This window comes from Bombina bombina, chromosome 1 (assembly GCF_027579735.1).
Source record: "Bombina bombina isolate aBomBom1 chromosome 1, aBomBom1.pri, whole genome shotgun sequence".
Classification (NCBI taxonomy): domain Eukaryota; kingdom Metazoa; phylum Chordata; class Amphibia; order Anura; family Bombinatoridae; genus Bombina; species Bombina bombina.
Window position 1 is genome coordinate 233,215,644 of NC_069499.1, and position 24,248 is coordinate 233,239,891.

General features: G+C 42.2%; 1 protein-coding gene across 1 annotated transcript in view; it reads left to right on the forward strand.

Annotated features, from left to right (window-relative positions):
• INO80 (INO80 complex ATPase subunit) overlaps window positions 1-24,248 on the forward strand; it is a 396,744-nt gene that overhangs the window by 108,372 nt on the left and 264,124 nt on the right. The window contains 4 exon segments of the mRNA XM_053711738.1: window positions 10,734-10,819; window positions 10,955-11,122; window positions 18,197-18,330; window positions 21,075-21,142. Coding sequence (XP_053567713.1) covers window positions 10,734-10,819; window positions 10,955-11,122; window positions 18,197-18,330; window positions 21,075-21,142 — 456 coding nt within the window.

Below are 24,248 nucleotides of genomic sequence, written 5' to 3' on the forward strand. Positions count from 1 at the left end.
GTGACCAAAATCATTCTATGGGCGGAGTCTCACTCCTGCCACCTGTCTGCTATCCACATCCCAGGAGTGGAAAATTGGGAAGCGGATTTTCTGAGTCGTCAGACATTGCATCCGGGGGAGTGGGAACTCCATCCGGAAATCTTTGCCCAAGTCACTCAGCTGTGGGGCATTCCAGACATGGATCTGATGGCCTCTCGTCAGAACTTCAAAGTTCCTTGCTACGGGTCCAGATCCAGGGATCCCAAGGCGGCTCTAGTGGATGCACTAGTAGCACCTTGGACCTTCAAACTAGCTTATGTGTTCCCGCCGTTTCCTCTCATCCCCAGGCTGGTAGCCAGGATCAATCAGGAGAGGGCGTCGGTGATCTTGATAGCTCCTGCGTGGCCACGCAGGACTTGGTATGCAGATCTGGTGAATATGTCATCGGCTCCACCTTGGAAGCTACCTTTGAGACGAGACCTTCTTGTTCAGGGTCCGTTCGAACATCCGAATCTGGTTTCACTCCAGCTGACTGCTTGGAGATTGAACGCTTGATCTTATCGAAGCGAGGGTTCTCAGATTCTGTTATCGATACTCTTGTTCAGGCCAGAAAGCCTGTAACTAGAAAGATTTACCACAAAATTTGGAAAAAATATATCTGTTGGTGTGAATCTAAAGGATTCCCTTGGGACAAGGTTAAGATTCCTAGGATTCTATCCTTCCTTCAAGAAGGATTGGAAAAAGGATTATCTGCAAGTTCCCTGAAGGGACAGATTTCTGCCTTGTCTGTGTTACTTCACAAAAAGCTGGCAGCTGTGCCAGATGTTCAAGCCTTTGTTCAGGCTCTGGTTAGAATTAAGCCTGTTTACAAACCTTTGACTCCTCCTTGGAGTCTCAATTTGGTTCTTTCAGTTCTTCAGGGGGTTGCGTTTGAACCCTTACATTCCGTTGATATTAAGTTATTATCTTGGAAAGTTTTGTTTTTAGTTGCAATTTCTTCTGCTAGAAGAGTTTCAGAATTATCTGCTCTGCAGTGTTCTCCTCCTTATCTGGTGTTCCATGCAGATAAGGTGGTTTTACGTACTAAACCTGGTTTTCTTCCAAAAGTTGTTTCTAACAAAAACATTAACCAGGAGATTATCGTACCTTCTCTGTGTCCGAAACCAGTTTCAAAGAAGGAACGATTGTTGCACAATTTGGATGTTGTTCGCGCTCTAAAATTCTATTTAGATGCTACAAAGGATTTTAGACAAACATCTTCCTTGTTTGTTGTTTATTCCGGTAAAAGGAGAGGTCAAAAAGCAACTTCTACCTCTCTTTCTTTTTGGATTAAAAGCATCATCAGCTTGGCTTACGAGACTGCCGGACGGCAGCCTCCCGAAAGAATCACAGCTCATTCCACTAGGGCTGTGGCTTCCACATGGGCCTTCAAGAATGAGGCTTCTGTTGATCAGATATGTAGGGCAGCGACTTGGTCTTCACTGCACACTTTTACCAAATTTTACAAGTTTGATACTTTTGCTTCTTCTGAGGCTATTTTTGGGAGAAAGGTTTTGCAAGCCGTGGTGCCTTCCATTTAGGTGACCTGATTTGCTCCCTCCCTTCATCCGTGTCCTAAAGCTTTGGTATTGGTTCCCACAAGTAAGGATGACGCCGTGGACCGGACACACCTATGTTGGAGAAAACAGAATTTATGTTTACCTGATAAATTACTTTCTCCAACGGTGTGTCCGGTCCACGGCCCGCCCTGGTTTTTTTAATCAGGTCTGATAATTTATTTTCTTTAACTACAGTCACCACGGTACCATATGGTTTCTCCTATGCAAATATTCCTCCTTAACGTCGGTCGAATGACTGGGGTAGGCGGAGCCTAGGAGGGATCATGTGACCAGCTTTGCTGGGCTCTTTGCCATTTCCTGTTGGGGAAGAGAATATCCCACAAGTAAGGATGACGCCGTGGACCGGACACACCGTTGGAGAAAGTAATTTATCAGGTAAACATAAATTCTGTTTTTTATTATTCAATCAAGAGTTTGTTATTTTAAAATAGTGCTGGTATGTACTATTTACTCTGAAACAGAAAAGAGATGAAGATTTCTGTTTGTAAGAGGAAAATGATTTTAGCAACCGTTACTAAAATCGATGGCTGTTCCACACAGGACTGTTGAGAGCAATTAACTTCAGTTGGGGGAACAGTGAGCAGACTTTTGCTGCTTGAGGTATGACACATTCTAACAAGACGATGTAATGCTGGAAGCTGTCATTTTCCCTATGGGATCCGGTAAGCCATTTTTATTACAGGCAGTAAATAAGGGCTTCACAAGGGCTTTTTAAGACTGTAGACATTTTCTGGGCTAAATCGATTCATATATACACATATTTAGCCTTGAGGAATCATTTTAATCTGGGTATTTTGTAAAATAATATCGGCAGACACTGTTTTGGACACCTTATTCTCCAGGGGCTTTCCCTAATCATAGGCAGAGCCTCATTTTCGCGCCGGTATTGCGCACTTGTTTTTGAGAAGCATGACATGTAGTCGCATGTGTGAGGAGCTCTGATACATAGAAAAGACTTTCTGAAGGCGTCATTTGGTATCGTATTCCCCTTTGGGCTTGGTTGGGTCTCAGCAAAGCAGATACCAGGGACTGTAAAGGGGTTAAAGATAAAAACGGCTCCGGTTCCGTTATTTTAAGGGTTAAAGCTTCCAAATTTGGTGTGCAATACTTTTAAGGCTTTAAGACACTGTGGTGAAATTTTGGTGAATTTTGAACAATTCCTTCATACTTTTTCGCAATTGCAGTAATAAAGTGTGTTCAGTTTGAAATTTAAAGTGACAGTAACGGTTTTATTTTAAAACGTTTTTTGTACTTTGTTATCAAGTTTATGCCTGTTTAACATGTCTGAACTACCAGATAGACTGTGTTCTGAATGTGGGGAAGCCAAGGTTCCTTCTCATTTAAATAGATGTGATTTATGTGACACAAAATTTAGAGAAAATGATGCCCAAGATGATTCCTCAAGTGAGGGGAGTAAGCATGGTACTGCATCATCTCCTCCTTCGTCTACACCAGTCTTGCCCACTCAGGAGGCCCCTAGTACATCTAGCGCGCCAATACTCCTTACTATGCAACAATTAACGGCTGTAATGGATAATTCTATCAAAAACATTTTAGCCAAAATGCCCACTTATCAGCGTAAGCGCGACTGCTCTGTTTTAGAAAATACTGAAGAGCATGAGGACGCTGATGATATTGGTTCTGAAGTGCCCCTACACCAGTCTGAGGGGGCCAGGGAGGTTTTGTCTGAGGGAGAAATTTCAGATTCAGGGAAAATTTCTCAACAAGCTGAACCTGATGTGATTACATTTAAATTTAAGTTGGAACATCTCCGCGCTCTGCTTAAGGAGGTGTTATCCACTCTGGATGATTGTGAGAATTTGATCATCCCAGAGAAACTATGTAAAATGGACAAGTTCCTAGAGGTCCCGGGGCCCCCAGAAGCTTTTCCTATACCCAAGCGGGTGGCGGACATTGTAAATAAAGAATGGGAAAGGCCCGGTATACCTTTCGTCCCTCCCCCCATATTTAAAAAATTGTTTCCTATGGTCGACCCCAGAAAGGACTTATGGCAGACAGTCCCCAAGGTCGAGGGGGCGGTTTCTACTTTAAACAAACGCACCACTATACCCATAGAAGATAGTTGTGCTTTCAAAGATCCTATGGATAAAAAATTAGAAGGTTTGCTTAAAAAGATGTTTGTTCAGCAAGGTTACCTTCTACAACCAATTTCATGCATTGTCCCTGTCACTACAGCCGCGTGTTTCTGGTTCGATGAGCTAGAGAAGGCGATCACTAGTGATTCTCCTCCTTATGAGGAGATTATGGACAGAATCCGTGCTCTCAAATTGGCTAATTCTTTCACCCTAGACGCCACTTTGCAATTGGCTAGGTTAGCGGCGAAGAATTCTGGGTTTGCTATTGTGGCGCGCAGAGCGCTTTGGTTGAAATCTTGGTCAGCGGATGCGTCTTCCAAGAACAAATTACTTAACATTCCTTTCAAGGGGAAAACACTGTTTGGCCCTGACTTGAAAGAGATTATCTCGGATATCACTGGGGGTAAGGGCCACGCCCTTCCTCAGGATAGGTCTTTCAAGGCCAAAAATAAACCTAATTTTCGTCCCTTTCGTAGAAACGGACCAGCCCCAAGTGCTACGTCCTCTAAGCAAGAGGGTAATACTTCTCAAGCCAAGCCAGCCTGGAGACCAATGCAAGGCTGGAACAAGGGAAAGCAGGCCAAGAAGCCTGCCACTGCTACCAAGACAGCATGAAATGTTGGCCCCCGATCCGGGACCGGATCTGGTGGGGGGCAGACTCTCTCTCTTTGCTCAGGCTTGGGCAAGAGATGTTCTGGATCCTTGGGCACTAGAAATAGTCTCCCAAGGTTATCTTCTGGAATTCAAGGGGCTTCCCCCAAGGGGGAGGTTCCACAGGTCTCAATTGTCTTCAGACCACATAAAGAGACAGGCATTCTTACATTGTGTAGAAGACCTGTTAAAAATGGGAGTGATTCATCCTGTTCCATCAGGAGAACAAGGGATGGGGTTCTACTCCCAAAAAAGAGGGAACGTTCAGACCAATCTTAGATCTCAAGATCCTAAACAAGTTTCTCAAGGTTCCATCGTTCAAAATGGAAACCATTCGAACAATTCTTCCTTCCATCCAGGAAGGTCAATTCATGACCACGGTGGATTTAAAGGATGCGTATCTACATATTCCTATCCACAAGGAACATCATCGGTTCCTAAGGTTCGCATTCCTGGACAAGCATTACCAGTTCGTGGCACTTCCTTTCGGATTAGCCACTGCTCCAAGGATTTTCACAAAGGTACTAGGGTCCCTTCTAGCGGTGCTAAGACCAAGGGGCATTGCAGTAGTACCTTACTTGGACGACATTCTGATTCAAGCGTCGTCCCTTCCTCAAGCAAAGGCTCACACGGACATAGTCCTGGCCTTTCTCAGATCTCACGGATGGAAAGTGAACGTAGAAAAGAGTTCCCTATCTCCGTCAACAAGGGTTCCCTTCTTGGGAACAATAATAGACTCCTTAGAAATGAGGATTTTTCTGACAGAGGCCAGAAAAACAAAACTTCTGAACTCTTGTCAAATACTTCATTCCGTTCCTCTTCCTTCCATAGCGCAGTGCATGGAAGTCATAGGTTTGATGGTAGCGGCAATGGACATAGTTCCTTTTGCGCGCATTCATCTAAGACCATTACAACTGTGCATGCTCAGTCAGTGGAATGGGGACTATACAGACTTGTCTCCGACGATACAAGTAAATCAGAGGACCAGAGATTCACTCCGTTGGTGGCTGTCCCTGGACAACCTGTCACAAGGGATGAACTTCCGCAGACCAGAGTGGGTCATTGTCACAACCGACGCCAGTCTGATGGGCTGGGGCGCGGTCTGGGGACCCCTGAAAGCTCAGGGTCTTTGGTCTCGGGAAGAATCTCTCCTACCAATAAATATTCTGGAACTGAGGGCGATACTCAATGCTCTCAAGGCTTGGCCTCAGCTAGCAAAGGCCAAGTTCATACGGTTTCAATCAGACAACATGACGACTGTTGCGTACATCAACCATCAGGGGGGAACAAGGAGTTCCCTGGCGATGGAAGAAGTGACCAAAATCATTCAATGGGCGGAGACTCACTCCTGCCACCTGTCTGCAATCCACATCCCAGGAGTGGAAAATTGGGAAGCGGATTTTCTGAGTCGTCAGACATTACATCCGGGGGAGTGGGAACTCCATCCGGAAATCTTTGCCCAAATTACTCAACTGTGGGGCATTCCAGACATGGATCTGATGGCCTCTCGTCAGAACTTCAAGGTTCCTTGCTACGGGTCCAGATCCAGGGATCCCAAGGCGGCTCTAGTAGATGCACTAGTAGCACCTTGGACCTTCAAACTAGCTTATGTGTTCCCACCGTTTCCTCTCATCCCCAGGCTGGTAGCCAGGATCAATCAGGAGAGGGCATCGGTGATCTTGATAGCTCCTGCGTGGCCACGCAGGACTTGGTATGCAGATCTGGTGAATATGTCATCGGCTCCACCATGGAAGCTACCTTTGAGACGAGACCTTCTTGTTCAAGGTCCGTTCGAACATCCGAATCTGGTTTCACTCCAACTGACTGCTTGGAGATTGAACGCTTGATCTTATCAAAGCGAGGGTTCTCAGATTCTGTTATTGATACTCTTGTTCAGGCCAGAAAGCCTGTAACTAGAAAAATTTACCACAAAATATGGAAAAAATATATCTGTTGGTGTGAATCTAAAGGATTCCCTTGGGACAAGGTAAAAATTCCTAAGATTCTATCCTTTCTTCAAGAAGGATTGGAGAAAGGATTATCTGCAAGTTCCTTGAAGGGACAGATTTCTGCCTTGTCTGTGTTACTTCACAAAAAGCTGGCAGCTGTGCCAGATGTTCAAGCCTTTGTTCAGGCTCTGGTTAGAATCAAGCCTGTTTACAAACCTTTGACTCCTCCTTGGAGTCTCAACTTAGTTCTTTCAGTTCTTCAGGGGGTTCCGTTTGAACCCTTACATTCCGTTGATATTAAGTTATTATCTTGGAAAGTTTTGTTTTTGGTTGCAATTTCTTCTGCTAGAAGAGTTTCAGAATTATCTGCTCTGCAGTGTTCTCCTCCTTATCTGGTGTTCCATGCAGATAAGGTGGTTTTACGTACTAAACCTGGTTTTCTTCCGAAAGTTGTTTCTAACAAAAACATTAACCAGGAGATAGTCGTGCCTTCTTTGTGTCCGAATCCAGTTTCAAAGAAGGAACGTTTGTTGCACAATTTGGATGTTGTTCGCGCTCTAAAATTCTATTTAGATGCTACTAAGGATTTTAGACAAACATCTTCCTTGTTTGTTGTTTATTCTGGTAAAAGGAGAGGTCAAAAAGCAACTTCTACCTCTCTCTCTTTTTGGATTAAAAGCATCATCAGATTGGCTTATGAGACTGCCGGACGGCAGCCTCCTGAAAGAATCACAGCTCATTCCACTAGGGCTGTGGCTTCCACATGGGCCTTCAAGAACGAGGCTTCTGTTGATCAGATATGTAGGGCAGCGACTTGGTCTTCACTGCACACTTTTACCAAATTTTACAAGTTTGATACTTTTGCTTCTTCTGAGGCTATTTTTGGGAGAAAGGTTTTGCAAGCCGTGGTGCCTTCCATTTAGGTGACCTGATTTGCTCCCTCCCTTCATCCGTGTCCTAAAGCTTTGGTATTGGTTCCCACAAGTAAGGATGACGCCGTGGACCGGACACACCTATGTTGGAGAAAACAGAATTTATGTTTACCTGATAAATTACTTTCTCCAACGGTGTGTCCGGTCCACGGCCCGCCCTGGTTTTTTAATCAGGTCTGCTATTTTATTTTCTTTAACTACAGTCACCACGGTATCATATGGTTTCTCCTATGCAAATATTCCTCCTTTACGTCGGTCGAATGACTGGGGTAGGCGGAGCCTAGGAGGGATCATGTGACCAGCTTTGCTGGGCTCTTTGCCATTTCCTGTTGGGGAAGAGAATATCCCACAAGTAAGGATGACGCCGTGGACCGGACACACCGTTGGAGAAAGTAATTTATCAGGTAAACATAAATTCTGTTTTTATGTCTACACCTAACACCCTAACATGAACACCGAGTCTAAACACCCCTAATCTTACACTTATTAACCCCTAATCTGCCGTCCCCGACATCGCCAACACCTACATTATATTATTAACCCCTAATCTGCCACTCTGGACACCGCCGCCACCTACATTATACTAATGAACCCCTAATCTGATGCCCCCAACATCGCCAAACCCTACATTATATTTATTAACCCTTAATCTGCCGCCCCATATGTCGTCTCAACCTACCTACAATTATTAACCCCTAATCTTCCGCCCCCAACGTCGCCACCACTATATTAAAGTTATTAACCCCTAAACCTAAGTCTAACCCTAACCCCCCCCAGAACTTAAATATAATTTAAATAAATCTAAATATAATTACTACAATTAACTAAATTATTCCTATTTAAAACGAAATACTTACCTATAAAATAAACCCTAAGCTAGCTACAATATAACTAATAGTTACATTTGTATCTAGCTTAGGGTTTATTTTTATTTTATAGGCAACTTTGTATTTATTTTAACTAGGTAGAATAGTTATAAATAGTTATTAACTATTTAATAACTTCCTAGTTAAAATAAATACAAATATACCTGTAAAATAAAACCTAACCTAAGTTACAATTACACCTAACACTACACTATCATTAAATAAATTAAATAAATTACCTACAATTAATTACAATTAAATAAAATAAACTAAAGTACGAAAAAAACCCACTAAATTACAGAAAATAATAAAATAATTACAATTTAAACTAATTACACCTAATCTAATCCCCCAAAATAAAAAAAAATCCCTACCCTATACTAAATTACAAATAGCCCTTAAAAGGGCCTTTTGCGGGGCATTGCACAAAAGTAATCAGCTCTTTTACCTGTAAAAAAGAAATACAATACCCCCCCAACATTAAAACCCACCATCCATACACCCAACCCTACTCTAAAACCCACCCAATCCCCCCTTAATAAAACCTAATATTAACCCCTTGAAGATCACCCTGCCTTGAGACGTCTTCACCCAACCAGGCAGAAGTGGTCCTCCAGACGGTCCGAAGTCTTCATCCTATCCGGGCAGAAGAGGTGGCATCTTCTATCTTCATCCATCCGGCGCGGAGCGGGTCCATTTTCCGATGACTAACACTAAATGACAGTACCTTTAAGTGACGTCATCCAAGATGGCGCCCCTTCAATTACGATTGGCTGATAGAATTCTATTAGCCAATCGGAATTAAGGTAGAAAAAATCCTATTGGCTGATCCAATCAGCCAATAGGATTGAGCTCACATTCTATTGGCTGTTCCAATCAGCCAATAGAATGCGAGCTGAATCCTATTGGCTGATTGGATCAGCCAATAGGATTTTTTCTACCTTAATTCCGATTGGCTGATAGAATTCTATCAGCCAATCAGAATTGAAGGGATGCCACCTTGGATGACGTCACATAAAGGTACCGTCATTTAGTGTTAGTCGTCGGAAAGAAGAGGATGCTCCAAGTCGGATGTCTTGAAGATGGACCCGCTCCGCTCCGGATGGATGAAGATAGAAGATGCCGCCTGGATGAAGACTTCTGCCCGTCTGGAGGACCCCTTCTGCCCGGATAGGATGAATACTTCGGACAGTCTGGAGGACCACTTCTGCCCGGTTGGGTGAAGATGTCTCAAGGTAGGGTGATCTTCAAGGGGTTAGTGTTAGGTTTTATTAAGGGGGATTGGGTGGGTTTTAGAGTAGGGTTGGGTGTGTGGGTGGTGGGTTTTAATGTTGGGGGGGGTTATTGTATTTTTTTTTTTACAGGTAAAGAGCTGATTACTTTGGGGAAATGCCCCGCAAAAGGCCCTTTTAAGGGCTATTTGTAATTTAGTATAGGGTAGGGATTTTTTTTATTTTGGGGGGCTTTTTTATTTTATTAGGGGGATTAGATTAGGTGCAATTAGCTTAAAAAAATTGTAATTATTTTATTTTCTGAAATTTAGTGTTTTTTTTTCCGTACTTTAGTTTATTTAATTGTAATTAATTGTAGTTAATTTAGATAATTTATTTAATGATAGTGTAGTGTTAGGTGTAATTGTAACTTAGGTTAGGTTTTATTTTACAGGTATATTTGTATTTATTTTAACTAGGAAGTTATTAAATAGTAAACTATTTAATAACTATTGTACATAGTTAAAATAAATACAAAGTTGCCTGTAAAATAAATATAAACCCTAAGCTAGATACAAATGTAACTATTAGTTAGGGGGGTGTTAGGGTTAGACTTAGGTTTAGGGGTTAATAACTTTAATATAGTTGTGGCGACGTTGGGGGCGGCAGATTAGGGGTTAATAAACGTAGGTAGGTGTCGGCGATGTTAGGGACGGCAGATTAGGGGTTAATAAAATTTAACTAATGTTTGCGAGGCAGGAGTGCGGCGGTTTAGGGGTTAATATATTTATTGAAGTGGCGGCGATGTCCGGTCGGCAGATTAGGGGTTAAAAAATATATTTAAGTGTTTGTGATGTGGGGGGGGGGGCTCGGTTTAGGGGTTAATAAGTAGTTTATGGGTGTTAGTGTACTTTTTAGCACTTTAGTTATGAGTTTTATGTTACAGCGTTAGCCCATAAAACTCTTAACTACTGACTTTTAAATGCGGTAGGAGTCTTGACAGGAGAGGGTCTACCGCTCACTTTTTCCAAGACTTGTAATACCGGCGTTAGGAAAATCCCATTGAAAAGATAGGATACGCAATTTACATAAGTGGATGTGCGGTATGCTCGAGTCGCAGAAAAAAAGTGAGCGGTACACCTGTAACATCCAGACTCGTAATACCAGCGGGTGTTAAAAAGCAGCGTTGGGACCTCTCAACGCTGCTTTTTAAGGCTAACGCAAGACTCGTAATCTAGTCGACTATGTCTAACAATTATATATAATTATATTATAATATATATGTTATACATTTTTGCAAACATCGCTGCAATGTGATGGTATGTAAGGTTTAAGACTCGTGCACATTCCTGAACTTCTTGTCTTTCTGAATACTAGTGATAATCATCACCGTATTTCAATATGATTAGATGCTGTTTTTCTCCTTTAAGACCAGCTATCTCGGTTGCACATGATTCTCAAGCCTTTTATGCTCCGGCGAATCAAAAAGGATGTGGAAAATGAACTTTCTGATAAGGTGAGATGTGCGTAGAAGGCTGAGGTTTTTTTTTGTTGTGTTTTTTTTTTTTATCTGGTTGTTTGGTGTCAAATTTGGTATGAACAGCCATGAAAAATGAGATAAGAAATTACATCCCTCTGTTTGCCTTTGCAGATTGAAATCCTTATGTATTGCAACCTCACCAGTCGCCAGAAGCTGTTGTATCAGGCTTTGAAAAATAAGATTTCCATCGATGATCTTCTGCAGTCCTCTATGGGCACAGCTCAGCAATCACAGAATACCACCAGCAGCCTTATGAACTTAGTTATGCAGTTTAGAAAGGTGAGAGTGAATCGGTTTAGCCACAGCTATTGGCATGGGGGCCCACACTTTAATCACATTCATTGTAATAACACTACTTAGATTTATCATATAAAGCTTATGTTAATTAGTGTTTGGCAAACAATCTGAACCAATCAATCTTTTATGCATTTAAAACAAAATCCAAATACCCAAAGTAACTTTTAGTACACCTATAAGGCCTTCCTAGTACTATAAAATCTCCCCTGCTAGTCAAAAGAATAAATGAACAACATTTCTGAAACAGGTAATACTTCCCCAACACAATACCAAGGCTAATCATGCATGTGTAAGTGTAGTTGCTGCCATCTTGATCCTTATATATCACTTTCTGCAGACAGAACCCTTATTGTATAATATTTCTCTTGTAAGGTGTATCCAGTCCACGGGTTCATCCATTACTTGTGGGATATTCTCCTTCCCAACAGGAAGTTGCAAGAGGACACCCACAGCAGAGCTGTCTATATAGCTCCTCCCCTAACCCCCACCCCCAGTCATTCTCTTGCAACTCTCGACAACTGAAGTATCAAGAGATATGTGGTGACTTAGTGTAGTGTTACCTTCAATCAAGAGTTTGTTATTTTTAAACGGTACCGGCGTTGTACTGTTTTACTCTCAGGCAGAAATTGGAAGAAGAATTCTGCCTGGAGGTTGATGATCTTAGCGGTTTGTAACTAAGGTCCATTGATGTTCTCACACATAACTGAAGAGTATGGGAAAACTTCAGTTGGGGGAACGGTCTGCAGATTACCTGCTTTGAGCTTTAAGTTCTAGAAAATGCTGACAGAGCCTTGTGTATTTGAGGTAAGCTTGATGCAGTGATTTAACAACGACTGGGATCATGCTTACAAAACAGGGTAATACTCATGTTAATATTATTTAGTGTCAAAACGTTTACATGTTTTCATAAATAGAACGTTTTTTTCTCTGAGGGAGATAAATCTTTATTTGGGGCCTAGTTTTCCACATGGCTAGTCAGATACTCCTAGGAGTATTTTCTTAAGGCCCCTCTGACATCCAGTACATGGTGGGAGGGGCCTATTTTAGCGCTCTAGCTGCGCAGTTTTAATTCACACTGAGACATCCAGCTTCCCTAGAGGAGTACTTTGGCATCTGAGGACCATTATAAAGGGTTTATTCCTTCACCAAATCGTATTTGTGGGCAGGTAGGAGCCTCAGCAGAGCTGTGGCAAGGTGCTCAACTGTTTTTTACCGGTGGTTGACGTTTTTAAATCCGGTTTGGGGGCTAAGGGGTTAACCATCCATTTGCAAGTGGGTGCAATGTTGCTTTAGTCCCTTACACACACTGTAAAAATTTCGAAGACTTTACTATATTTTTACACTGTTTTGCAGTTTAAGTGCTATTTTTTTTCTCTTAAAGGCACAGTAACATTTTTGTTTAATTGCTGTTTCACCTTTATTAAAGTGTTTTCCAAGCTTGCTTGTCTCATTACTAGTCTGTTAAACATGTCTGACATAGAGGAAACTCTTTGTTCAATATGTTTGGAAGCCATTGTGGAACCCCCTCTTAGAATGTGTACCAAATGTGCTGAAATTTCTATAAACTATAAAGACCATATTATGGCACTTAAAGATTTATCTCCAGAGGATTCTCTGACTGAAAAAAGGGAGATTATGTCATCTAGCTCTCCCCATGTGTCAAAACCTATAACTCCCGCTCAAGTGACGCTAAGTACATCTAGCGCGTTTAATTATTTTACCTTACAGGACATGGCGGCAGTTATGAATGCTACCCTCTCAGAGGTATTGTCCAAACTGCCAGGGTTACAGGGAAAGCGAGACAGCTCTGGGGCCAGAACTAATACAGAGCTTTCTGACGCTTTAATACCTGTGTCCGATATACCCTCACAATGCTCAGAAGCTGAGGCAGGAGAAGGCGTTGCTTCAGTCTGATTCTGAAATGACAGCGTTTAAATTTAAGCTCGAACACCTCCGCTTATTGCTTAGGGAGGTTTTAGCGACTCTGGATGACTGTGAACCCATGGTAGTTCCAGAGAAATTGTGTAAGATGGACAAATATTTAGCAGTACCTGTTTACACTGATGTTTTTCCAGTCCCTAAGAGGTTTTCGGAAATTATTACTAAGGAATGGGATAGACCAGGTGTGCCGTTCTCTCCCCCTCCTGCTTTTAAAAAGATGATTCCCATAGATGCCGCCATACGGGACTCATGGCAGACGGTCCCTAAGGTGGAGGGAGCAGTCTCTACCCTAGCTAAGCGTACAACTATCCCCGTCGAGGACAGTTGTGCTTTCCTAGATCCTATGGATAAAAAATTGGAGGGTCTCCTTAAGAAAAGGTTTTATTCTCCAGCCTCTTGCATGCATTGCCCCAGTTACTGCTGCAGCGGCTTTTTGGTTCGAGTCTCTTGAGGAGGCTCTACAGGTGGAGACCCCGTTAGATGATATTTTAGACAGGATTAAAGCTCTTTGGTTAGCTAATTCCTTTATTTCTGACGCCGTTTTTCATTTAACCAAGCTAACGGCTAAGAATTCAGGTTTTGCCATTCTGGAGCGCAGGGCGCTATGGCTTAAGTCCTAGTCTGCAGACGTTACTTCAAAGTCTAAGCTTCTTAACATCCCCTTCAAGGGACAGACCCTATTCGGGCCTGGCCTGAAGGAGATCCTCTCTGACATTACTGGAGGAAAGGGTCATGCCCTTCCTCAGGATAGGTCCAGTAAATTAAGGACCAAGCAGAATAATTTTCGTTCCTTTTGAAACTTCAAGGGTGGCGCAGCTTCGGCTTCCTCTAATGCAAAACAAGAGGGAAATTTTGCCCAGTCCAAACCAGTCTGGAGACCTAACCCGACTTAAAACAAAGGGAAGCAGGCCAAGAAGCCTGCTGCTGCCTCTAAGACAGCATGAAGGGGTAGCCCCCGATCCGGGACCGGATCTAGTAGGGGGCAGACTTTCTCTCTTCGCCCAGGCTTGGGCAAGAGACGTCCAGGATCCCTGGGAACTAGAGATAGTTTCCCAGGGTTATCTTCTGGAATTCAAAGGATCATCTCCAAAGGGGAGATTTAATCTCTCACAATTATCTGCAAACCAGATAAAGAGAGAGGCATTCTTACGTTGCGTTCAAGACCTACTGGTTATGGGAGTAATCCACCCAGTTCCAAGAGAGGAACAGGGACAGGGTTTCTATTCAAACCTGTTTATAGTTCCTAAAAAAGAGGGAACTTTCAGACCAATTTTGGATCTCAAGATCCTAAACAAATTTCTCAGGGTCCCATCCTTCAAAATGGAGATAATCCGAACCATCCTCCCTATGATCCAGGAGGGTCAATATATGACTACCGTGGACTTAACGGATGCTTATCTCCACATTCCGATTCACAGAGAGCATCATCAGTTCCTAAGGTTCGCCTTCCTAGACAGGCATTACCAGTTTGTGGCTCTTCCCTTCGGGTTAGCCACGGCGCCAAAAGTCTTTACAAAGTTCTAGGGTCCCTTCTGGCGGTCCTAAGGCCACAGGGCATAGCGGTGGCTCCTTACCTAGACGACATTCTTATTCAGGCGTCGACTTTTCAAATCGCCAAGTCCCATACGGACATTGTTCTGGCCTTTCTGAGGTCTCACGGGTGGAAAGTGAACAGAGAAAAGAGTTCTCTTTCTCCCTTCACAAGAGTTTCCTTCCTAGGAACTCTGATAGATTCCGTAGAAATGAAGATTTTTCTGACGGAGGTCAGTATATGAAAGCTTCTAACTTCCTGCCGTGTTCTTCATTCCACTTCTCGGCCGTCAGTGGCTCAGTGTATGTAAATGATCGGCCTACTGGTAGTGGCAATGGACATCGTTCCGTTTGCCCGCCTACATCTCAGACCACTGCAACTTTGCATGCTCAATCAGTGGAATGGGGACTACACAGATTTGTCTCCTCTGTTAAATCTGGATCAAAAGACCAGGGATTCTCTTCTCTGGTGGTTATCTCGGGTCCACCTGTCCAGGGGAATGAGTTTCCGCAGGCCAGAGTGGACTATAGTGACGACAGATGCCAGCCTTCTGGGCTGGGGTGCAGTCTGGAACTCCCTGAAGGCTCAGGGTTCGTGGACTCAGGAGGAAGCCCTCCTTCCGATAAACATTCTGCAACTCAGAGCGATATTCAATGCTCTTCAGGCTTGGCCTCAGGTAGCTGCGGTCAGATTCATCAGATTTCAGTCGGATAATATCACGACTGTAGCCTATACCAACCATCAAAGGGGAACAGGGAGTCCCCTGGCAATGATGGAAGTTTCCAAAATTATTCTATGGGCGGAGGTTCACTCTTGCCATCTATCTGCTATCCATATCCCAGGAGTAGAGAACTGGGAGGCGGACTTTCTAAGTCGGCAGACTTTTCATCCGGGGGAGTGGGAGCTCCATCCGGAGGTATTTGCCCAGCTGATTCAAATATGGGGCAAACCAGAACTGGATCTGATGGCGTCTCGTCAGAACGCCAAGCTTCCTCGTTACGGGTCCAGGTCAAGGGATCCCAGGCAACGCTGATAGATGCTCTAGCAGTGCCCTGGTCCTTCAACCTGGCTTTTGTGTTTCCACCATTTCCTCTCCTCCCTCGTCTGATTGCCAAGATCAAGCAGGAGAGATCTTCGGTGATTTTGATAGCACCTGCGTGGCCACGCAGGACTTGGTATGCAGATCTGGTGGACATGTCATCCTTCCCAGCATGGACTCTGCCGCTGAGGCAGGACCTTCTACTCCAAGGTCCATTCAAACATCCAAATCTAGTTTCTCTGCGTCTGACTGCTTGGAGATTGAACGCTTGATTTTATCAAAACGTGGTTTCTCTGAGTCGGTCATTGATACCTTGATTCAGGCTCGAAAGCCTGTCACCAGGAAAATCTATCATAAGATATGGTGTAAATATCTTCATTGGTGTGAATCCAAGGGTTACTCGTGGAGTAAGGTCAGGATTCCCAGGATACTATCTTTTCTCCAAGAAGGATTGGAAAAGGGATTATAGGCTAGTTCCTTAAAGGGACAGATTTCTGCTCTGTCTATTCTTTTGCACAAGCGCCTGGCTGATGTTCCAGACATTCAGGCGTTTTGTCAGGCTTTGGTTAGAATCAGGCCTGTGTTTAAACCTGTTGCTCTGCCATGGAGTTTAAATTTAGTTCTTAACGTTCTTCAAGGGGTTCCGTTTGAACCCTTGCATTCCATAGATATCAAGCTTTTATCTTGGAAAGTTCTGTTTTTAGTAGCTATCTCTTCGGCTCGAAGAGTTTCAGAGTTATCTGCCTTGCAGTGTGATTCTCCTTATCTGATCTTCCATGCAGATAAGGTAGTTTTGCGTACAAAACCTGGGTTTCTTCCTATGGTAGTATCTAATAGGAATATCAATCAGTAAATTGTTGTTCCGTCACTGTGTCCTAATCCTTCTTCAAAGAAGGAACGTCTGTTACACAATCTTGACGTGGTTCGTGCTTTAAAGTTTTATTTGCAAGCTACTAAGGATTTTCGTCAAACATCTGCATTGTTTGTTGTCTAGTAAGAAGGAATGGGGCGTATCTATAAGACCTATCAGTATGATAGCAACGTAGGTCAGAATATCATGTACAAACTTTGTCAATACTTGGCTTCACCGCTTAACAAACCACTGTTAGGCACACTGTTCGTGATATATATTGAAATAGTCAGTCCCTCTTGGTATCAAGCTGTTACAAATCCGTAATAACATGAAATGTTCGCTCACCTAATATCCAGACCAGGGTGGCCTCCAAGCCTTCTCCTTGCACGGCTGCTTCTGGTGTATCCGCTGGCCTCAGGGACAGTCACAGCTCTCCAAACTTGTGACCACTCCCAACGCTTACACAGCGTAGCCGCTTAGCAGGATAACTTTACCATTTCAATCAAGCCGTGTTCTCATCCAACTAGTTGAAAGGAAGGGGAGGAAGATGACGTAGACAAGTAACGGGTAAGTTAAACAGCATCCAATGGGAATCGACAAAAACGGGGGGGTGTAGCCCAACTCCAAATAGGATTGGATAGAAATCCACAATCGCGCCAAAGTGTATGTAGAAATGCCGGTTAAAGCAAAGTCAATCGGCTCAATAGGGCAACGGGCTGTCCTGACTGGTGCAAATCCAAAGTGAAAGTGTTTGTTGTCTACTCTGGAAAGAGGAGAGGCCAAAAGGCTTTGGCAACTTCTCTTTCTTTTTGGCTAAGAAGCATAATCCGTTTAGCTTATGAGACTGCTGGCCAGCAGCCTCCTGAAAGAATTACAGCTCATTCTACTAGAGCGGTAGCTTCCACATGGGCTTTTAAACATGAGGCCTCTGTTGAACAGATTTGTAAGGCAGCGACTTGGTCTTCGCTTCATACTCTTTCTAAATTCTACAAATTTGATACTTTTGTTTCCTCTGAGGCTATTTTTGGGAGAAAGGTCTTACGGGCAGTGGTGCCTTCTGTTTAAGTACCTGCCTTGTCCCTCCCTTCATCCGTGTCCTAAAGCTTTGGTATTGGTATCCCACAAGTAATGGATGAACCCGTGGACTGGATACACCTTACAAGAGAAAACAAAATTTATGCTTACCTGATAAATTTCTTTCTCTTGTGGTGTATCCAGTCCACGGCCCGCCCTGTCACTTTAAGGCAGGTGTTTTTATTTTTTAAAACTACAGTCACCACTGCACCCTATAGTTTCTCCTTTTTCTTACTTGTCTTCGGTCGAATGACTGGAGGTGGGGGTTAGGGGTGGAGCTATATAGACAGCTCTGCTGTGGGTATCCTCTTGCAACTTCCTGTTGGGAAGGACAATATCCCACAAGTAATGGATGAACCCGTGGACTGGATACACCACAAGAGAAAGAAATTTATCAGGTAACCATAAATTTAGTTTTTTTGGAAATGGCTTAATTAAATGAAGAGCCAGGGTTCTACAGAGAATTGTTAGAAAAATTCTAGCCTAAACTTTATTCTTTTCATCCAAATTTGCCAAATAGAATGAAATGTAATGTTTTACCTTTTTTAACCCAGCTGTTGAGATATATATATATATATATATATATATAATTTTTTTATTATTTTTTTTACTCCTCAGGTGTGTAATCATTCAGAGCTGTTTGAACGTCAAGAGACATGGTCTCCTTTTCACTTGTCATTGAGGCCGTACCAGAAATCAAAATTTCTTTACCGCCATGGGAACATAAACTGTTTCAACTATTCACGAAACAGGTGAGATAATCTGTCAAAGCAACAGAGTAGTGGGAACAGATCATGAATAATTCCGGGGAGATGAGCTTCAATCTGCAAAACTCAGACAAGCAGTAATGGCATGGGAAGTTTAGAAGATTGTGATAGATATACATATTGAATTATTATCAGGAGAAGTGGAACTAGCGATAACTGCCTTTAATAATTTTTATATACAAGGGTAGATCAGTAAGTCGTATTCTTGTCATAGAAAGAACTCATTTAGGTCTATAACATAATGCTCCTTCAGTTCAACACACTTCTGCAAACAGCGTGGCAAAATTTGTATGAAAAGTGTATATTTACTATCCATCCATTCATGAACACCTGCAATCATTTCATGATAGTTCACAGAACTTAATCCTCACAGGTTATCCTTCAAACATAGGAGCAGGGAATATTCTCATGTGAGATGGTATGGTGAATATTGAGGGGGTGGGGGGATCCAGTAATTCAAATTCAGCTTCATAGATATCAGCCATGAAAACAAAGGGCTTGTGCATGGGAGAATTGTCTTGGTGGAACAACACTTTTGACTGAACTTGCCTTGTCTCTTCTTTTTAATTGCTTTGCACAATTTTCCAATCCTGTTGGTGTAGTTGTCATCTGTTATGGGCACCCAACTTTGCATGAAGTCAATTATCAAAAATGTCCCTGCATCCTAAAATAGATATGCAATAACCTTGCCTGCACATGCATGGACGCAACATTTTCAAAATTTAAGAGAGATGTATGTGGTGCTTGCACTGCTTGGATTGTACTTTTGTTTCAGTAACAAAAGGGTAGATCCATGACTCCGCCATTTTGACAAATCACCTTTACAAATAGTCAAAAGTCCTTTGATTTCTTGTGAACTTTCTTCTGGTCTGCAATTAACATTCAGGACTTGATATCCATAAGCTCGACACTCAGGGGAGATGATCTAAGACATCTCATCAGTATGGAAAGATATTTATCTCACTATGCAAGGTTTTGTATGTGAAAGAGACACCTGCATTACAATATAAGGTCTAAAAAAAATCCTTAAGATTTTGTATGATTTCTCTCCATGTGCTGAAAATGTTTTCATGTTTAAAATATCCACTACAATTTACAGTGCTGTTACATATTAAACCCTATTATTGAGGCAGATATGCAAAAAAAAAAACAAAGAATTTTGAGTAGATAGAATAAGAGCAGTATGGACACTACATACAATAAAACCATCTGTCATAATGTACAGATGTTAACCGATAAACCATAATGTCTGTAAGTAGCTAATGGAAGCAAGCACAGAGTAAACTCTCAGTTTTTTCTTATACAGATCAATGGCATTGGACTTTGCTGTTAGCATATTTTCAGTCCTCAGTCACCCATAAAAATGTCATGATTTGTCTCCATAGTTTCTCCACTGGCAACTGTGTTGAGAGACCCAAGTGAGGTGCATCTCTGTCTAATCCTCTCCCCTGCTTAATCTCCTGACACCACTTTTCTTAAATGGTAAAAGTCCACAGCTGCATTCGTTACTTTTGGGAAATAAGAACCTGGCCACCAGGAGGAGGCAAAGACACCCCAGACAAAGGCTTAAATACTCCCCCCACTCCCCTCATCGCCCAGTCATTCTTTGCCTTTCCAGGGTTTCGGCTCGTGTCTCCTTCATTTGTGGAGATGAGCGGTGGAGGACCGTTTGTTTGGTGACGGCGTCTCCTGGAGGACTTTTGGCTCAGTCGAGTCCGTTTGCGGTCTCTGGTTTGGCTTCTGGACTAACTGCGAGTTAGTGTGATTGGGGATTTTCCTCTTAAAATTTTCTCGGCTTCGGACAAAGTGGTGTTTTTTATCGGGTAGAGTTTCAGGCTCGGTGCCCTCAGTATGGGACGCCTATTGTACCCGCCCATCTTGGCATTCAGTGTCCTCTATAGCTTGGGTATTGTTTTCCCAAAAGTAATGAATGCAGCTGTGGACTCTGTCCATTTAAGAAGAAAACATAAATTATGCTTACCTGATAATGTCCTTTTCTTCTGATGGAAAGAGTCCACAGCTCCACACCCGTAATTTTATGTGGGGCGTCCTTATTATTCTTCTGGCACCTTTCACCCTGATATTTCTTCTACTGTTCCTTGTTCCTCGGCAGAATGACTGGGGGATGAGGGGAGTGGGAGGAGTATTTAAGCCTTTGGCTGGGGTGTCTTTACCTCCTCCTGGTGGCCAGGTTCTTATTTCCCAAAAGTAATGAATGCAGCTGTGGACTCTTTCCATCAGAAGAAAAGGAAATTAACAGGTAAGCATAATTTGTTTTTTAACTGTGGTGTAAGATGGAGAATGTTCTAATGTATAAACCAATCCTTGTGGATTTCTGTTGGAGCAGGTGTTTTTTTCATAAAATACTTCTTGACTGTACAATATTTACTTTTCTAAAAGATTCTCAACAGACAACAGCTCACACAACTGTCCTGTAAATAAGAAAAAGTTGTTATTAGATGCTTGAAATGTGGCATCCGCACACTCAAAACAATATAGAACAATATACTTTCACCTCAGTAATGTAGAACCCTGAGCTTATTAATTATGATTAGGACTTATTGATCGATCCTTGTATTAAGCCTGTGCGTAAAAAAATGTTTTTTTGCATCTTCTTAACCTGCATTGCAATGTATTGGAAGATAAAACAATAGGTATTTCTGCTTCACTATTTCAAACATAAGTCCGCAATAACAAAATCCCTTTTGATTATCTTTTTATTGGTGCAGGTGGCTTTCTGTCCTGTTGTCCCCTTTTTCACCTGATCACATTCACAAGTCTCTCTTCCATAGAAAAGGTAGGTTCTTGTGGGTTCTGTAGAATCTACATTTGTACATAATATACAGTCATATTTCCTTCATGAATGTGGAGCTCGTGTCCTGCTCTTTGTAATTTGAGCAAGATTACATCTGAAAAAAATTAATTAAAAATGAAAAAATGGGTTAGTGGTAATAGGTTTATGGTTAAGGTTACATTTTACAAGCGCGTTTTTAAAGTAAAATTCTGCAGAAAAGTCTTCCTAAAACCTAGGTGTCTTCATTAACCCTGTGCCTTCATATGGGTTACTTTAGTATTGAACCTCCATTAACACGTCAGTATATACTTCTAATATAGTGTAAGAGAAAATAAGTTATAGATACCATAAATTGATTTCTCAAATATAAGTAATGTCATATGCAGGCCCAACCAGAAGTTTTTTCTGTTTTGTCATTGGCTGCATATAGGTTTTGGCCTACCTATACATGAATAATAAAACTTATTTGTAAGGTGGGGATAGGCTAAATGCTGTTGGGAGTTTTCTGTCTAAACTGTAAACGCGTGAAACTTTAGATTTTACTATTACCAAATTATGTGGCAATGTTTTCAGTGTAATTAAAGGGACATTAAGCACTACAACATTGTTACTTTAGTAGCTGATTTATAACTTTCCCTTACTGGGTTTAGTAGATGAGATAAGGTAAAATACCATGCTTTTAAACTTACGGAAAACTAGGTTACTCAGTAGTGGCTCCTATTACTTAAAGGGACATAAAACCCAAATTTTTCTCCAACATAGGTGTGTCCGGTCCACGGCGTCATCCTTACTTGTGGGATATTCTCTTCCCCAACAGGAAATGGCAAAGAGCCCAGCAAAGCTGGTCACATGATCCCTCCTAGGCTCCGCCTATCCCAGTCATTCTCTTTGCCGTTGTACAGGCAACATCTCCACGGAGATGGCTTAGAGTTTTTTAGTGTTTAACTGTAGTTTTTCATTATTCAATCAAGAGTTTGTTATTTTCAAACTAGCTTATGTGTTCCCGCCATTTCCTCTCATCCCCAGGCTGATAGCCAGGATCAAGCAGGAGAGGGCGTCGGTGATCTTGATAGCTCCTGCGTGGCCACGCAGGACTTGGTATGCAGATCTGGTGAATATGTCATCGGCTCCACCTTGGAAGCTACCTTTGAGACGAGACCTTCTTGTTCAGGGTCCGTTCGAACATCCGAATCTGGTTTCACTCCAGCTGACTGCTTGGAGATTGAACGCTTGATTTTATCGAAGCGAGGATTCTCAGATTCTGTTATCGATACCCTTGTTCAGGCCAGAAAGCCTGTGACTAGAAAGATTTACCACAAAATTTGGAAAAAATATATCTGTTGGTGTGAATCTAAAGGATTCCCTTGGGACAAGGTTAAGATTCCTAGGATTCTATCCTTCCTTCAAGAAGGATTGGAAAAAGGATTATCTGCAAGTTCCCTGAAGGGACAGATTTCTGCCTTGTCGGTATTACTTCACAAAAAGCTGGCAGCTGTGCCAGATGTTCAAGCCTTTGTTCAGGCTCTGGTTAGAATCAAGCCTGTTTACAAACCTTTGACTCCTCCTTGGAGTCTCAATTTAGTTCTTTCAGTTCTTCAGGGGGTTCCGTTTGAACCCTTACATTCCGTTGATATTAAGTTATTATCTTGGAAAGTTTTGTTTTTAGTTGCGATTTCTTCTGCTAGAAGAGTCTCAGAATTATCTGCTCTGCAGTGTTCTCCTCCTTATCTGGTGTTCCATGCAGATAAGGTGGTTTTACGTACTAAACCTGGTTTTCTTCCAAAAGTTGTTTCTAACAAAAACATTAACCAGGAGATTATCGTACCTTCTCTGTGTCCAAAACCAGTTTCAAAGAAGGAACGTTTGTTGCACAATTTGGATGTTGTTCGCGCTCTAAAATTCTATTTAGATGCTACAAAGGATTTTAGACAAACATCTTCCTTGTTTGTTGTTTATTCAGGTAAAAGGAGAGGTCAAAAGGCAACTTCTACCTCTCTCTCTTTTTGGATTAAAAGCATCATCAGATTGGCTTACGAGACTGCCGGACGGCAGCCTCCCGAAAGAATCACAGCTCATTCCACTAGGGCTGTGGCTTCCACATGGGCCTTCAAGAACGAGGCTTCTGTTGATCAGATATGTAGGGCAGCGACTTGGTCTTCACTGCACACTTTTACCAAATTTTACAAGTTTGATACTTTTGCTTCTTCTGAGGCTATTTTTGGGAGAAAGGTTTTGCAAGCCGTGGTGCCTTCCATTTAGGTGACCTGATTTGCTCCCTCCCTTCATCCGTGTCCTAAAGCTTTGGTATTGGTTCCCACAAGTAAGGATGACGCCGTGGACCGGACACACCTATGTTGGAGAAAACAGAATTTATGTTTACCTGATAAATTTCTTTCTCCAACGGTGTGTCCGGTCCACGGCCCGCCCTGGTTTTTTTAATCAGGTCTGATATTTTATTTTCTTTAACTACAGTCACCACGGTACCATATGGTTTCTCCTATGCAAATATTCCTCCTTAACGTCGGTCGAATGACTGGGGTAGGCGGAGCCTAGGAGGGATCATGTGACCAGCTTTGCTGGGCTCTTTGCCATTTCCTGTTGGGGAAGAGAATATCCCACAAGTAAGGATGACGCCGTGGACCGGACACACCGTTGGAGAAAGAAATTTATCAGGTAAACATAAATTCTGTTTTTCTTTCATGATTCAGATAGAGTATGCAATTATAAACAACTTTCTAATTTACTTATTTTATCTAATTTGCTTAATTCTCTTGATATTCTTTGTTAAAAAGTATATCTAGATATTCTCAGTAGCTGCTGATTGGGTGCTGCACATAGATGTCTCGTGAGATTGGCTCACACGTGTTTTGCTATTTCTTCAACAAAGGATATCTAAAGAATGAAGCAAATTAGATAATAGAAGTAAATTGGAATGCTGTTTAAAATTGTTTTCTCTACCTAAATCAAGAAAGAAACATTTTGGGTTTAGTGTCCCTTTAAGGAGTTAAAATAAATCATCTCTAATTATGTGAACCAAACAGGGGTTGGTTATTGTATTCTCTAAGCTTTTGTATGCTGATTCTAAAGCAAGAACATTTTTTATAGAAAA